Source organism: Cryptotermes secundus, unplaced genomic scaffold (genome assembly GCF_002891405.2).
Source record: "Cryptotermes secundus unplaced genomic scaffold, Csec_1.0 scaffold665, whole genome shotgun sequence".
NCBI lineage: Eukaryota > Metazoa > Arthropoda > Insecta > Blattodea > Kalotermitidae > Cryptotermes > Cryptotermes secundus.
Window position 1 is genome coordinate 127,181 of NW_019725011.1, and position 16,786 is coordinate 143,966.

The following is a 16,786-nucleotide window of genomic DNA, read 5'->3' on the forward strand; positions in this document are numbered from 1 at the left end:
TACTCTCAGATTTATACTCTCAGATTTAAAGTAAGATCTATATTAAGAATCGCGGGTTTACCGTTATTATAGAATAAGATGTGTGTAAAAATGTGCTATAGAAGGGCGGTTGGGCTTTGCCTAGGCCTTTTTTCTACTTACAATATTTTTTCTACAATAAAAAAATCCCACGGCCCTTAATTTCGGTTTTCTAGACCGGAACCGCTATTCTTTGAAATAGCTCCTCACCTCACGAGGCTCAGTGGACCCCGTTCCTGACCCACTATTTCTCAGAACATCTGTTAGCGCAGGGAATCCAACCCGAGACCTCTGGATCTGTAGCGGAACTCTGACCAGTAGACCACAAACGTAGTTCCGTATTTTGACATCTCATTGACTATAAGAATAATCTACGAAGGTATCTCGAAGCTAGCGATAAGGTCTGGCCGATCTCGATAAGGAAACACGGTAAATTTATGTTATTGTCATGGGCGTCATGGGTATTTTAAGTTGTGTGTGGCTGACGTTTACTTTGCCCCGTGTGCAGAATGTAGTTGATTTGTACGTATAATAATGTTCGCGTTTTCGTAAGGTTAGCAGACGTAGTAGGCGACAAATTTGTCGTCGGAGAGAAGGTGGAGTTTATAAATATGGAAGGGACGATTGTTTTAATTCTTCTGGCGGTGGTGATGTTGGTGGGAAGCTATTTTGTTGGATCTGTACCGTTGGTTATGCCTATGTCAGAGGTAAAATTATAATACTGTCTTGAAACTTTTACGTATATATATATAATATGCAGACTTCACAGACTCTTGTTAGAACATTTTGTTTCATATCCAAGAGGATTTGTTCTTATCCTAGGAAAAGTTGCAGTTGGTTTCTATTCTTGGAGCCGGCTTACTAGTGGGAACTGCTTTAGCTGTAATCATTCCAGAAGGAGTTAGATCATTGAATACGGCAGTCACCATTCACAGTAAGAAAATGCTAATAATAAATCTGAGATATTTATACAAATTAAACGAGGATTTTAGATCACTAACTCTCTGGTTATAGGGTGTATAATATTCACTGCGTTTGTTTCAGCACTTGCTTCCACAACGAAAAATGAGGTGGCAGTTGCTCGTGATGAACATACGTCATCAGCAGACATCCATACTCTTATAGGAATTTCTTTAGTTCTTGGATTTGTGTTTATGTTATTAGTTGACCAGTGCTCCGTTTCCAGAAGTAGAGGTAAGTGAATAAATCTAATACTTGAAAATATATATATAAATCGAAGATGAGAACACCACTTTCCATATCAAGGAATCACAGACAACACTGGTTACATATTTTTCATGCAAAACATTGCAGTGTAGATAGCAGTTTTGCTGTTTGTATCAGACATTGTAGATAGTATTGGGGACATGTGGCTTCATTAATCTTTCCAGGCAAATACTAGAGTACTAACTAAACGTGAGAACATGAATGCTTTATGCATATCATCCATAGTTCATTATTCATCATCATCTTCTCATTTGTCATTACCTAACCAGTTAGTTAGACGCTGTATAATCATTAAGTAATAAATAAATAAAACAAAAGTAAACTATTTAAAATGTTATTACTCCATGGTGCAAGGTCATTAGTGTAACGATTCCAACTAGCAAGTTAACTCAAGAGGTGAGGAATGATGTCATTTATATTCAGTTCAATTCAATTCAATTTTATTTCATCCATGGATCATTATACATGATATGGGACAAGTCAAAGATTAATATTAATACTAATACTAAATAATAATAAGTATATAATAATACATGATAATNATATGCAAATATTGTTATGTATATAAGGTTTGGGTAATCTCAAGAAATGAAATGAGGTAGAGTGTAACGAGCAGTGTCATATTGAAATATCGAATAGGTTCGCAGCTTAGGAAAACTTAGAGACTGAGGTGGATATTAATAGTTTGGGAAACTATTATAGAGAATATCAGAGTTTTGATAATGAGAATAACTGTGAAAACAACAACAGTGATGATGATTTCTAAGAAGCACATCATGAAGGCATATAGAGGTCATGGAGGAAAAGCTCGGTGGATCCTAACCCTTGACATTGTCAGTGTTACAAACTTTGCTGTACTTTGGTATTCTCATACATAAAGACATGGAAATCTTATTGTAACTTATTCTAATTCCAGATGTTGAAGGTGGCTCAAAGTCAGCAGATAAGAACATAACAGCCACAGTTGGTCTTGTGGTCCATGCTGCAGGTAAGGATCAACACATCACCACTGCCTAAAAACAGCTGTTGATTGCACTGTATATAGTAGGCTGTTGTAGTTCGAGTCCATCTCAAAATTTTCTTAAAAAGGGTACACAGAAGACGTATCCTCTAAGGTGTGTAGAAGGTATAATTAATTCATTAATGTGTATAAGCATAAGAATTTTTCTGTATGAAGAATAGTGACAAGATTATTGTTAAAGAAAATATATTTATGTATCCATGGCTGAAGACAGTAGAAACCATGGAAAGTTCATTGTCAATATTAAACTTAAAATTAATGCGGATATGTGGGTGTGGTCAGCACAGTGATTTATACTAATCTTCAGGCGTTGTTTGTACAAAATGAAGAAACCAGGTTCTTACAGGCATTCTGTTCTCTATGTCAGGGTTTTAAACTTTTCAACTTAATATAGCTTTCTGATAAAATTTTGTTTGGAAACCTGTCTATCAAACTTAAGTGACAGAACATTTTTGAAAAACTGAGAGAAGAATTTTACTTGATGATCTCAACAAATTTTTTGCATTTATCTCTTTGAATATACCCAGAATTGAGTAATGTTTCAGGCAAAAGTTAGAGGTAAACGTTTTATGTCATTAGAATTTTCTTCATTTCTTTTTAGCACTTTTGCAAAATATTATTTCTTTAGCCATGAAATAAATACGTCAGTCAAGACCATTAGAGTTGATCATATTTTCTTAAGTGTTTTCAGTAATGGTAACAATGAAGCTCCAGAATGTGATTTTCTGGGTTTTGACACTGTGTAGTCTTGTAGAGAGAGGTAGCATGTTTCTCTGAAATGGCAGAATCAGCTTACAAACCTCTTTGGCGGCACAACCCAGAAGACCACATTCTTTAGAGTCACCACATTGAAAGCCTTAGAACTTATTATAATGACGGAACTACTAAATTTGCATTTACCGTATTCAGGCATGTATAGGCCGCATGCGTGTATAGGCCGCAGCACAATTTTCAGACAAATTATGAAAAAAATAATTTTCTTGGAATATTATTTCAGGAGTAGAACACCCTGTATTACTAATTATGAATGTATTTTTTTTTAAATGAAGTGTGATTTCGAATATAAGCCGCACCCCAGTTTTCCTCTTGAATTTTTGGCAAAAAATATGCGGCCTATACATGCGTAAATACGGTATTTTTGTTTTACTGTATACGAGGGATGTGCTGCCAAACTTTTTTAGAACAGGTCTGCATCTTCAATTGTAAGTTGACAGTTATATATTAGCCTACTCCAAGAATGTAAAAAAGGGATACAGTGTCTTTGTTTTGTGTGCACATGCACGTGTGTTACCATAGTGCAGTCATGGAAGTGATAAGGAAGTCTTAATTTTGAAGTATCAGTTTGGCCAAACCGATGTGAGACAAGGTTCTAGTTCACCCCTGCTGTATGCAATTAATGTAGCAAATATGAAAAATTAAAGAATGAATGACATTTTTCTCTATTTTCTGCCAAACACTGTGATTCCAATCCAACTTTTTATTCAAGAAGTACAGTCAGAATTCTGATTGGCATTAGCTCTTCTGGGTTGTGGTTCTTGCTGGTGTTCTTCTATATCACTAAGTAATGCTCCAGGAGTAACTTAAGTTAGGCCCTGATCTCTTTATCCTTTCTCCTTCAAAAACCTAGTATCCAGGTAGACCAAAAATTTAGAACTCACAACATAAATATTATTTATTCCATACTTTAATATGAAGTATAGTTATTTTGTGGTAAAATGAGTATGTATTCTTGTGATAAGAACTGCATGAGTAATGCATTGGCCTTATGGATTGCCACTTATCTATGTGGAAATTCATGTGGCTAACATATTACAAATACGTTTATTTGGATTATTTGTGAGTTTTAATTTCAATTCCAGTATTTAAATATCACATTGATGATGACACTGGGTTAAATAAATAATCTTGGTTCTTGCTGCATAGTACTGCTACTTTATTGTGGTCATTTGTGGTGAGAGCAATAATAAATTGAAATGGTGTATTTGGACCACGGGTATGAACAGGCCTGCACAAATTTCAAGCATTAGGTTGCGTAACATATTCATGAAGGTGCTTAGAATTTTCTTCAATTATATTACTACTAGTCCATGACCCATAAAAAATGATGGGCGAAATAATTTTTTCTTGATTTCCGTAATCTTATTTGCATCTTTCTCTCAGTCCTTCCTGTCTTTTTTTATTGCTTTGCAAACCTTATTTCGTGTTCATTTTTTCATCCCTTTCCCTACCTTCCCCTCTTTCCATGTTGAAACATTTCTCTCACCCAAGTTGTTGAGTTCCTTAAACTATTTATATCCTTCCCTCCTTTCTTCTTTGTTCTGTTCCATCCTATTTATTTCTCCATCCAGCCATCATTCTACTCTCCATATCATAGCAATGGCAGAAGATGATTAGGGGTTTTCCGCCTGTCCTAGCAAGGCACATTGGAGTTTCCCCAAGTATGATCAAAATTAGCTGTTACTTATACATAAATGTTTCAGTTGTTCAATCTTTTATCAATAAAAATAAATAAATTTTTTACTCATGATATTTTGTTTTTTATTCTGGCTCCCACTTTGTGGATACGACGTCAAGAATTATGAGAAATTTGTGCAGGCCTTGGTATGAACATAAAGTAATGTTGCCTAGTTCCTTATGATAGGAATTTATAAAAGTGAAGCAAATCAAATATGTTTTTATGCATATAAGCATATCTGTCTGCCTACATGCATATGACCCCATCCACAGATGTGTTTTCATGAAATTTTTTATTCAGTATGAAATTAATTCCAGTACTGATAATTTTAGCATATATTGGCCAGCTAGATCTGTCTTTTGTTTATTTATGGTTTATTTAATAATGCAATTAGTATCTCAGACTATGTAGCAGGATAAGTGCCTTGTGAATTAGAAAGGATGTGAAAGGAAGCTGTCATGGCCTACATAGCAGCATTATCATGGAATTTTACTTCAGGCACTGGTGGAAAACCATGAAAAACCTTAGCTGTTATAGCTCATGTCCTTGCTGAGACTCAAGCTGAGCACCTCCAGAATGCAAGTCAAAAGCATTACTGCTTTAGCCCACTTGCTTGGTATAGATCTGTCACTCTGAATGTGTAAATACATTTTTAAAAATTGTGCGAAAATTTGCCAATTTGGAAAATTAATCGGACAAGACTAAGAGAATGTAATCATTTAAATACTTTATGTTCTTCAGATTTTCTTTTAATTCTTTCATTAATTTTTGAGAAAATGGCTGTTAGATGTACTGATACGACCTGCTGTTAGTGGATACATTATGAAATGCATTTTATTTGTTGCATATGAGTATGTTTTGTAACTTGTTTTGTAATTATTCACATTTATTTGGATACTTCTTCCAAATATCTGACATTGGATCATAGAGATATCAGTTTAAAGGAACTAACCCATACCTTATCGTGCATTCATGAAACACCTTATCATTGCTGATGCATTCAAAATCTCAAAACGAGTTCAGAATTTTTTATACAAAAATACAGTGCTCACATTTTGAAAACAAATAATAAAGGAACAACGAAGTTTGAGGTCATCTCTTCTCCTGTGTACAGCTGATGGAGTTGCGCTCGGAGCGGCAGCAACTACAGACCAAGCTGGAGTCGAGATGATTGTGTTCATTGCCATCATGCTCCACAAGGTACCATAAGGAATATCCACACAATTAACCTCTATTTGAAGTCAGTGGAGATGCATATTAAGTAATTTTCTGTCTTACATCTCTCATGGTGGTTGATTTTTGTTCTATTGCATATTATTGTCACCTAACCTTTTAATCAAGAGGTCCATTGTCATCCATTGCCATTTTCTTGACTGGAGGTTTTTTGTCTGTTTAAATAGTCTTACCCAATAAAGGAGAGTACAGTTCCTTATCAAAAAGGTGATATTACCTGCCTCGTACCACTTCCTTTCCCCTCTTTAGTATCAGTCATCATTACTGTCCTTAGAACAGCTGCAGTGGGCCAAACTGATATTCCCTAACTGGTCAAGCAACATTAGAGGTATACTATCCCTTTGGTAATTCTGCATGGTAAGATGTTACTCTGGAAGGCAGTGTTTCCAGTTAAGAGAAGTATAATGTTTCCATCATCATTTAGTGCACCTTGTGTACAGAAAGGTACATTCCTCCATTTGTGACCTTATTACTGCGACATCTAGAACAGGATGCCATATAGTGGATGGGTTCTTTTCATGCTACAACATAGAACTAATTGGAGGTCCCATGTCTGCTCAATAAATGTTTTCAATAAGCCCACTTTACTTAACCTGATATTAACAATAGCTGTTTAAAATAGTGCCATCCAACATCCAAGCATATTTCATAATAATATAAAAAGTATTCTGTTCTTGCATCTTGGATGACACCATTTTCAGCATCTATTATAATATCAGATAAGTAAAGTGGCTTTACTAACAACATTTATCATACATAGACTGGACCTCCCATTATTCACATACAGTAACATGTTACTGTCTTAATGGAAGGAAGCCTTCCAGTGAAAGGTCACACCAGCCGAAGAGTGGAATGTGAGACACAGACAAATAGGCCTCAGAACTAATTCCGGACATTTCAAACAAGACATTATAATAGTGACTTATGTGGTATTGTATAATGATTTTAACTTTATGATAATATCTAATGATTAAGCAGTAATCCAACTGTGATACTGGTCAATATTTACAGTGTAAGGAATAATTGCAATTTTGCTAGAATGAACACTGTAGCCTGATGGTAACCAACTAATCAAAACATGTAACTAGTTAGTTATTTAGAGAGGGTGGGTTTCCCCATGCACCGCGACCAGTTTGATCTATTGTGCTTCCCTCTATGATATTCTACCAGTCTCTATACCCTACCAATAAATGGTGCGTACCATCAGTCCCACCGAGCAAGCGAGTTCGGCCACTTGCTTAGCGGTATCTATAATGCTTCCCCCATCAGAGGCCTTAGAGACTATTGTTGGGCAGGAAACGTCCTGGAATTTGGCTCAGTGATCCCCTTTGGGGATATGAGGTTCTTTTACATGCCGTAAAGTTACGACACGGGACACACAGCTTAAAGTCCCTCCCGGAGGACTTGTTCCCTGAATTTTTCCGCCCTTAAAAATTCGACTACCTCCGCTGGGTATTTGAACCCGCGTACCACGAGTCATGAGGTGGGAACATTACCTCTAGACTACGGAGGCCGCTTAAACATGTAACTAAGTTATGATATATAATTAATAATAATTGTATACAGGGTTGTGCTGACAGTGTGTTCAGGTGTATATTAACTCCACGTATTGTTGAAATGAGAGAAAATATGATATCTGATTCACTAAAGAGGTGGGATGGTACTGAGCAGTATCTGAACATTGTGAAGAACATCTACTAATCTCGTACTTTATGTTGCAGGCACCAGCAGCCTTTGGTTTGGTCACATTTTTACTTCATGAAGGTTTGGATCGAAACCGTATTAGGAGGCACCTGTTAGTGTTTTCATTATCAGCTCCTCTCCTTGCACTTCTTACATTTTTTGGTATAGGACAGGTGAGTTGAACATGTTATATAACATTTTATTAAGTGTGCTCTGCACTGTTACGAATCTGTGTAGGTAAACTTGTCCCTGTGCTTAACTAATTAAGCACTACACCATGAAGGCATATGGGGGAGTGGATGTATAGATCCAAATTTTCTTGACCTCGGCACCAGTTTGAGGTGAGTGGTCAGCTTCATGCCCCAGCCGCTTTATGCCTGTGAAGAGCCCCTGGTACCCATTGGATAGGAGGGTGGGTGGATCCCAGAGTCCATCTGCATGACTTGGAGAAGAGAAAATTCTTGACCCTACCAGGACTTGAAGTCTGACCCCTCGGTCATCCATCCCATAGCCAGTCGCTGTACCAACTACACTGTGTAATCAATATGTTGTTGTCTTCACCGAGTATGATGATATATCACTGAGATTTGAGTAGGGCTAGGCTGAGAGATGAAGCATGTGATCTGAGCCTCATATTAAAACAGACTGTGACATATGGTTCTGAAGTAGTTAATTTATATGAAGAAACTAAGCTAATTGATATTAGGATATGTGCATTATTACTAGTATGTTAAGTAGCTCTCAGTACACTCTGTGCTGAATTATTTTTGAATAAATCTTTTATAAATAATTTAAGTGCAAAGTATGAACATTTGTGATAAAATGTAACTAATCTTACCTCAGACAGGGAACAGGCATAAGAAGTTGCAAAATGTTGAATTATTCAGTATTTTTCACAGGGGAAATATCAATTTAAATTAGGGTTGTCCAAGATTGCCAAAAAAAGTACATAATTCACTATCCTAGTCTTATCACTATGTCACATGTTGACCGAAGTCCACAACTTTATTTAAAACAATTACAGAAAGCGCCGCGCACTATGTGAAGCCATTTTTACTAGCCCTGTAAAATACCCGCGCCACATGACCACTGAGCGTGTGCCTTGCTGTGCAGCTGCAACCTTTTACATTTCTTAAGCTAGAGGGCAGAAGAATGCAGCCATTGAAATGAATGATGCTTCATTACGTTCCCAATAGATGACTCTATGCACCCACCAAGATCGAATGAGGTTGGTGCAAAGAAACCTGAGATTTGAAACTCAAAATTTGCAATACGGGTTTTGTCGATTGCAGCAAGGACACCATGTTTTTAAGAGATCGACATATGTTGACCGCAGCAGTGTAAGGGTTAAAGATCAACACAGAAAATGATGACAGCAACAGTTGAGCAATAATTTATGTTAATATGGGAAATTTATGGCCATAGTGATGGGATACCTGAGTAAATTTTCTTGGGAAAAAAGCAGTTAATGTGATTTTATATTTCTTCAGTATTGGCGCCATAGTGTTGATTGTAACAGAGAAGTAATAATTGATATAAATTTTGAGATTTTAATGGTGGTGACTGTTCAGATTATGGCCTTGTGAGTTGTGACACTGTGTAGTCTTGTAGGCAGATAATCTGAAGATGGAGACAGCATGTTCCTCCAGAATGTATCTGCCTACCAGATTATACTGCATCACTTCAGTCTGATGTAATAATTGATTGTAAGTTAGGATAAAGAAGAGTATTAAAGGAAATGAGTCACTTAGTTTGTTTTAGTCAAATCAAGATGTAATTAATGAAAATGCTTTTCATGAATACTGTATTTACACATGTATAGGCCGCAGCACAATTTTCAGACAGAAATTATAGAAAAAATAATTTTCTTGGAATATTATTTCAGGAGTAGAACACCCTGTATTACTAATTATGAATATAATTTTTTTTTAAATGAAGTGTGATTTCGAATATAAGCCGCACCCCAGTTTTCCTCTTGAATTTTTGGCAAAAAATGTGTGGCCTATACATGCGTAAATACAGTATTTTGTAACATCCAGTATCATTTATGATATCTTTATGATTACAGGAAGGCAAAGAAACACTGTCATCTATAAATGCAACTGGAATTGCAATGTTATTTAGTGCAGGCACATTCCTATATGTGGCGACAGTACATGTCCTGCCAGAGCTCACTTCCAAGAGTGGTCATTCACATGGGGGTTCTGTCATTGAAACATCTGAGAGGAAGGGATTACGTACAGTTGAGCTCACATTCCTGATTATTGGTGCATTGTTGCCCCTGCTTCTATCATTGGGACATCATCACTGAAAGTGAACAGATGTGCAAGTTACGGTGTGATAAATGGATCGAGACAGCATGGTCCATAACTCATGTTAGATTACAAGGGTCTTATTGCAGACAGTGCTTGAAGTAGGGAAAGTAAGTGGGATGGTGTGTGAAATCTCGTAACTTTTTCACTGCTTACGAGATATGTTACCATGTTTTCTTATTAATGACTGAGTCTTAAGCATTGACAGTGGAAGAGTTCAGTTGAAGAAAGAGTAATGGGATGTTTTGCAAAATTTTTGAATTTGGAAAAATTAATAAAGGGCCCGATTAGGTCATGAATAATTTGTTCTGTCAGTATGTTTGCCTGTTCTGCCAGTTAATTTTTATTCTGGTGCTGGATCTTCATGACATATAGTGAATATGTTGCCTTGAGTATCCACCCTACTTTCATATGTTTTAACTTCCTGCCATCAATAATTCTAAGATGGTGGTCATGCCAACTTCCAAGTTGAGCATACTGGTAGTGTTACTTGACTGACGTTTTGTGTAAGTAATAGAACTTCACAAATCACGCAGTTTTGTTTCAGTAATTATGTGTATGATGTAAAATGATAGCATGATTGCCAATTGAATAAATGTATATTTAACTTATCGTTCAATGGTGTCAGATATGGAATTTTGTAAGTAGCAAATCTTAAATGTACATACAAATTAAAAATAAGTAATTTTTACATGTTAACAATTACAGATATGGCAGTGGGTTGAAATTTTGAAGTTATATCTGACAAGTTTAATATAAATTTTAGTGTAAATTATGCTCAAAGATCGATTATTAATTATGAGCCAAGCTGCAAGTTCATATTGAAACATTTGAAGGAAAGAAGGCATTATAATTGCCTACCAGAACTTCTTGTTTAACCTTATTGGCCATGTACTGCACCATCATAGTGGCGCATGCACGCGGTCCAACTGGTCAAGCATTGTAGTTTTTCAGTGCTAATACCGTTTATCCCAGTCTAAAATTTATTTGCTGGGCCTCTATGGAATTTAATATACCTCATTCCCATGCAGTTAGAATTGAGATTGGACCAGCATATATATTTGGTTTAATTAGTTATTCTGAATTTTTATTAGCCTTTTCTTTACATTGAACTAACCCCTGCACTGAAGATAATAGTCTTATGTGATGTGACACCATGTACAGTGAAACCCTGATTTAAGGTTTGTCTGTGGAACAAGCTTTTTATACCTTAAGTGGGAGTTTTGGAAAACAAAGCCAAAAATAACTCTTAAACTTAGTTAAATCAATTATGAAGCATTGAACCTTGTTTATTTAATAAAATTAAAGTTTTTTTTTTCTCAGGATGTTACCCACACCAGCATTCCTCTTCAAAAACTGAAGATTTCCATAGCATTGCATTACTTGACGATGGAGGCAGCACAAAACACTTTGCAATTTCATTTCTTAACACAGCTGGATTCTTATCTGCCTACTAAATACTTTTTGCTGTCTAACTTTTTGTTAGTGTCTTTCTTTTCAACACCATGTCATTCATTACCTCAGAGTCGCTTCCAAAGAAACTATGACACTCGAATGCAACACAGAGAGAATAAACAATAATAGCTTGCAGCTGACAGGGGATAAACAAAGCCATGCTGCACTGCATGCCATGCAAATGATGACCTTCAGCTACACAGGAGTAGTCACATGCGAACTGCAACATGAAGGAGAAAAGTTCACTTCAAAACTATAAAATAAGATCTGAAATGAAATTAAACTATTTGCAGAAAGTACAAAACTTCTGTGTTTAGTTTTATTTATCGCAGTGTGCCACAGGCAGCCATTTGTAATAATATGGATGGGATGAGGAGAGAGGTTCTTTGCGTAGCCCAAGGCAACTTCAAGAATGAGATAAAGCTGATTTTTGTGCAAAATGGCATTATGGCATCCTTCTTTGCCCAATCCTACTTCAAGCACTGCTGATAGCGACTTCATGTAATGAGGAAGCAGACTCAAGTTACTCCCAGATATAGCATGACATTGCCTCCATGCCTGTAATATGAAGACATGAGGGGTATCAGCCAAAATGTTCAGGGATATCAAGTAATGTGGTTATTGGATTCACCATCCTGTTATCTAGTAAATTTGTTGTTTGATTTTTTTTTATTTTTTTTAAGAATATGAGAGATTGTTTCTATAATTTACTTGCCATTTTTAACCTTTTGCATTTGTGAAATATTTGAAGGAGTACAGTATATATGTTGTTTCCAATCACAAAAATATTGTATTAAAAAAGTAAAAAGAAAAAAGGTATCCCTGTAACAGGCCATGTAGGCCGATAGGGTTGTGAGATGTTGAGGTTCCCAATTTTCTAGACAATCACCTCATAGATGGCGACAAGGTTGTCAGCCCTACTCGCTGGCCACCCTTTACCCCCAAGAATATTCCTGGTACTCATTTCTGTTAGAGGCTGAGTGGGCCCCAGGGCCATAGTGTGGCTGGAAGGATTAGGTCAATTGAAAATTCCAATTACCTCATCGGGACTTGAACCTGCAACCTTCCAGCTTGTAGCATAGTGCCTCAACTCACTACACTACTGCGTGCTCCCACATAAATATTGTGTTACACTTTAAAAATGATTAAGATTTATTACAGATCAAAAATGATTAGGATTTGTGAAATAGCCATCTTAATCCATTTCTTTGAGCTGAAACTTTTTAAGTTAATTCCTTTTAAACCAAAGGTTCTGCACAGAAATTAAGACAATTTTGTGCCAAGTTTTTTGGGTTGCAGAAGAGAGGGATAAGATGCTATGCATATAAGCCAGATGCTGATGTCAGAAAAGTTTTGACTGGGATCATGTTTTGGTAATAATGTGGGAAGATGCACAGTTTTCATATTTCTTCTTCTTCTTCTCAGTTGTGCACCTACATATAACCTCAATGGAAGTGAACATCATGAGGCCTGGGATTCTTCGTGGACCCATTTTTAGTAGCATCACTGACATTTGGATACAAATTTTGTGTTTGAGTATAAAAACAATCGAGCATTAAGATATGGCCAGATCAGATGTGTCCAAATTCCTTTTAAAACATTTTCTCCAGAATTAATTATATCATTCCATTTTTACACTGGTCTTCCAAAATGTCTGTTTCACTGTGGTTACTTTGTTCTTTACATTTCTTGATATGTATCACAATTCAAATAAAACTAAGAACACCAAAGCAAATTCTGTTTTGTGTTGAAGACTTCAGTTGATTATACACATTTTTTAGGCCAGTATGTTAATTCTGAACCTTGCATGAAGGCTATTTGGAAAGTAAACTCTAGTGATCTGTTAACAAAACAAGCAGCAAGAAAATAAATTTATTATATAAGATAAATATGTATATGAGTTGAGTTGAGTTGAGTATGAGGGGTGAGCCATAAAACTGGCCCTAGCACTGTGACCTTCAGTGGTCTATTGTGCTTCCCCACTGGATTAACCCTTCATTAATCCTACAATTCGAATGAAATGTAGGACTTTGTTTATGGGGACGTCATAAAAGTCACTTGGTTCCATGAAGAATTGACCCAAGTGGCGATATCTTAAATCACAATCAAATAGGATGTGTGTGGCTGATTCATCTGAAATATGTATATAGCTGCTTCTCATCATAGTCACTGGTGAAATTGAGGCACTTATATCAGGGTATAAGTTTTTGCATACCTGTGAGCTGAGCCATGTTTTGACACCTTCCATCAAGTCCTCATTATTGTTGAAGTGCTGTGATCCCAACCAGTTCTTCAGGTGGGTAAACACATGGTAGTCTCTCAGAGCAAGGTCAGGGCTGTAAGGAGGGTGGTCAAAGAACTCCCAGTTGAAATGCTCCCGCAGTTCTCGAGTGCAAGCAGCTATATGCGGATGCACATTGTCATGAAGGAGCACTGTTCCAGATGTCAACACATTGTTGCCATCAAGCTTTCCGGCAGGCAGATGTTTGTTTAAACTTTTTCAACTTGTTTGGTGAATGTGTGTGCATCCACTGCTTTGACTGCCATTTGGTTTCAACATTCACAAATGAAACCTAAGTTTGATAACTTCTTATGATGTGATTGAGAAATACATTGCCATATTTGTGGCATCACCCTGAAAAAGTCGACAAAAGCCAAAGCTGTTCTCCACCTTTTGTTTGCACCCGTGAGCATTTGCAGAACCCATTTTGCATAACACTTGTGTTAGCCTAGCCTGACTGTGATAATGTGGTAGAGAACGGTGCGTGGAATTTATGGAAATTTACACGAGAGAGCTGAAATTGTGAAGGGCCATCTTTCACAAATTTTTTGCTCAACCCTTCGAACAAGATCTTCACTTACTACGGATGGCTGACCACTTTGCTCTTCACCTTGAACATTCTGCACCATTGTCTTACAGTTTCTTAGTGCATTACATTTTGGCTGTAAACAGCACATAATTCATTATGGATTTCTGCAGCGCTCATGTGTTTAGCATGAACAAACAGTACAAATTTGGCAGCTGGCAGGATTATCAATCATAGGACACATTATAACTCACTCTATAGAGACAAGAACAAACACTAGTTTACCAGTTACGTGATAGTTTACAAGGCAAAGAGTCATGTGACGCTACCTCCTGTGCTTGAGTTCTCCGCTCCTACATTAATTTCCTAAAATAAATGGAGGTTACTTTCCAAACAGCCCTTGTACATGTATACAATAACAGGAATACCAAATACAGAAATTTCTGCACTTAAGCAGACCAGATTTTAACTGTTGCTTTAAATCAGAATTAAAATTTCAATTTTTGTTGTACACAAATCCTGGGAAGTGCACATCATTATCAGACATAAAGGAGAATGTTTGGCGTTTAATGGAATCTAATCAAGTTCAAGGTTTTCAAAAATAGATATTGATATCAAATAAACATAACAGAAAATTATCATCTCATTGAGTTCCAAAAGTATTGTTTAAGAATTTTTTGCTGCAGCAAATGTTGATTGATGTATTAAAAGCCCTTTGTAATGTTCCTCAATTTTTTCCCATCATCCCACATTTAATGTAACCAAGTTTGAGGGGAGAATATATTGCATTTTATTGGCCTGAAACCTTTTTTAGATAAAGACTCTGAATTGTCCAGTACAGACTATAGATAAATTTTGAAGATAAATTCTAGTAAGGGTTTTGAGTATTACCAGAAATCCAGTAAACAGGATTAGAATTGGTTTCATGATAACTGACTAGTGAGTGGAATTTTAGGCTCTAAACTTGACTTGAACGTAACAGAATACACATGAACACATTCTCCACAAAGGGGTTTTAAATGACAATCTGCCCTTGTGTACTGTCTTTTCAATACCAGGAATGGTTCATTCCTTAAAGTTAAATTGTTTTTGATCTTTAAATTAACTGAACAAGTCATTTAAGTGGTAATGCTTTGACTTGTATTTGGGAGGTGCTCAGTTTGAATCTCAAAACGAGACAATCAACTATCCTGACAGGTTCCCCATGGTTTTCCTTAATTTCTTCATATAAAGGCCAAGACAGTATCATACACTTTCATGATCACTTCCTTCCATATGCTTTCCAGTTCATCACTCATTAATCATCCTACCATTCAACACTGTACAGCCTGAGCTAGTAACACCACCATTTAGTAAACAATAAATAAATTGTCGAAGAGCATGGTTGTATGAATTGTAACACTGCGTGGTTTGGAGATAGCCCAATGTTTTGGAGGAACATGTCATCTCCACGTTCAGGGTTAAAGAGCAAGACAAGCAAGAAACCAGCAGAGGCAGGCAACAAGCTCAGCTCAGTCTGTTCCTCCAAAATGTTGAGCACTTTCCAAACTACATTGTGTTACAGCCTAGAAGACAGTACTTTTCTAAGTCACCATCATGAAAACTTCTGACCCAAAATAAATATTGTTCTTTAAATCAAATAAAGGCAAGTTACTATAATATTTGTTTATTGCTAGAATCAGTGCTATATTCTGTTTAAAAATCTTATATTCTTGCAGAAAATCACCATGGTTATTAATTGAAGACACATTTCATAAGTTGAGAAAAGAAGTTTGTTTGTTTTAGTTGAGATTGGTATGAATATTGGTAGCTTAACTCCTCTTTACTTTTTAAGGATTTCACAGCATTCTACAGCCATTCAATAAAGCATTCCTTTGTATAAGCACAAGGCATTAGTGGTGTTTGTGCACATATCTGATACTGTGGCTCACAGAAAAAATAGAAACTTTATATATGTTATGAAATCAGAACACTACACATTCTTACTTAATGCTGTATTTGTACTATGGAACAAAGCTGTAATACATCTTTATGAATACAGACCTAATTTCATGGCATGGCTACTGCCACATTAGATTGCATTTCACTTTTGTAAGACAGAGCTGCCGATTTTGAGAATATACATGTATATTTTTTAAAAGAGTGTCAATACATATATTTGTATGAAATATCAATGTAAATATTAACAGTTTTATAATATTACACCAAAATACCAGCAAAAATTTGACATCCCTGAAAATTCATTTTATTGAATATAAAAGAAATTAAATACAATTTTTTAATGAAAAAGTATTCTAATAAATCCTGAAACTTTCAATTTCTTTCAGCTGGGTTAAAACTTATTTCAGGTAAATTGGTTCCTAGTTAGTCCCTTCCCTGACAAGGTGCATGTGATTCACTGAGTGTGAAAATGCTAGTATGCCAAATGAATAAAACTGTGTATGATTAGTATTCATGTGACATGAATCTATGTAGCAGATTAGATTTGTTTTTATGTGAAGGTTGTGGTATAATCCTCAGATTCAGGAAAGACCAGATTTTTACATGTAAAATGGCAAAAAATAATCTTAAGACT

General features: G+C 36.1%; 1 protein-coding gene across 1 annotated transcript; it reads left to right on the plus strand.

Annotated features, from left to right (window-relative positions):
* Positions 1–483: 483 nt before the first annotated feature.
* LOC111863226 (zinc transporter ZIP9) lies at positions 484–11,104 on the plus strand. Its single transcript, XM_023849338.2, has 7 exons — positions 484–725; positions 841–952; positions 1,063–1,212; positions 2,162–2,233; positions 5,836–5,921; positions 7,676–7,810; positions 9,706–11,104. The coding sequence occupies exons 1-7, from the start codon at positions 630–632 to the stop codon at positions 9,946–9,948; spliced, it is 894 nt and encodes a 297-aa protein (XP_023705106.1). The 5' UTR covers positions 484–629; the 3' UTR covers positions 9,949–11,104.
* Positions 11,105–16,786: the final 5,682 nt, after the last annotated feature.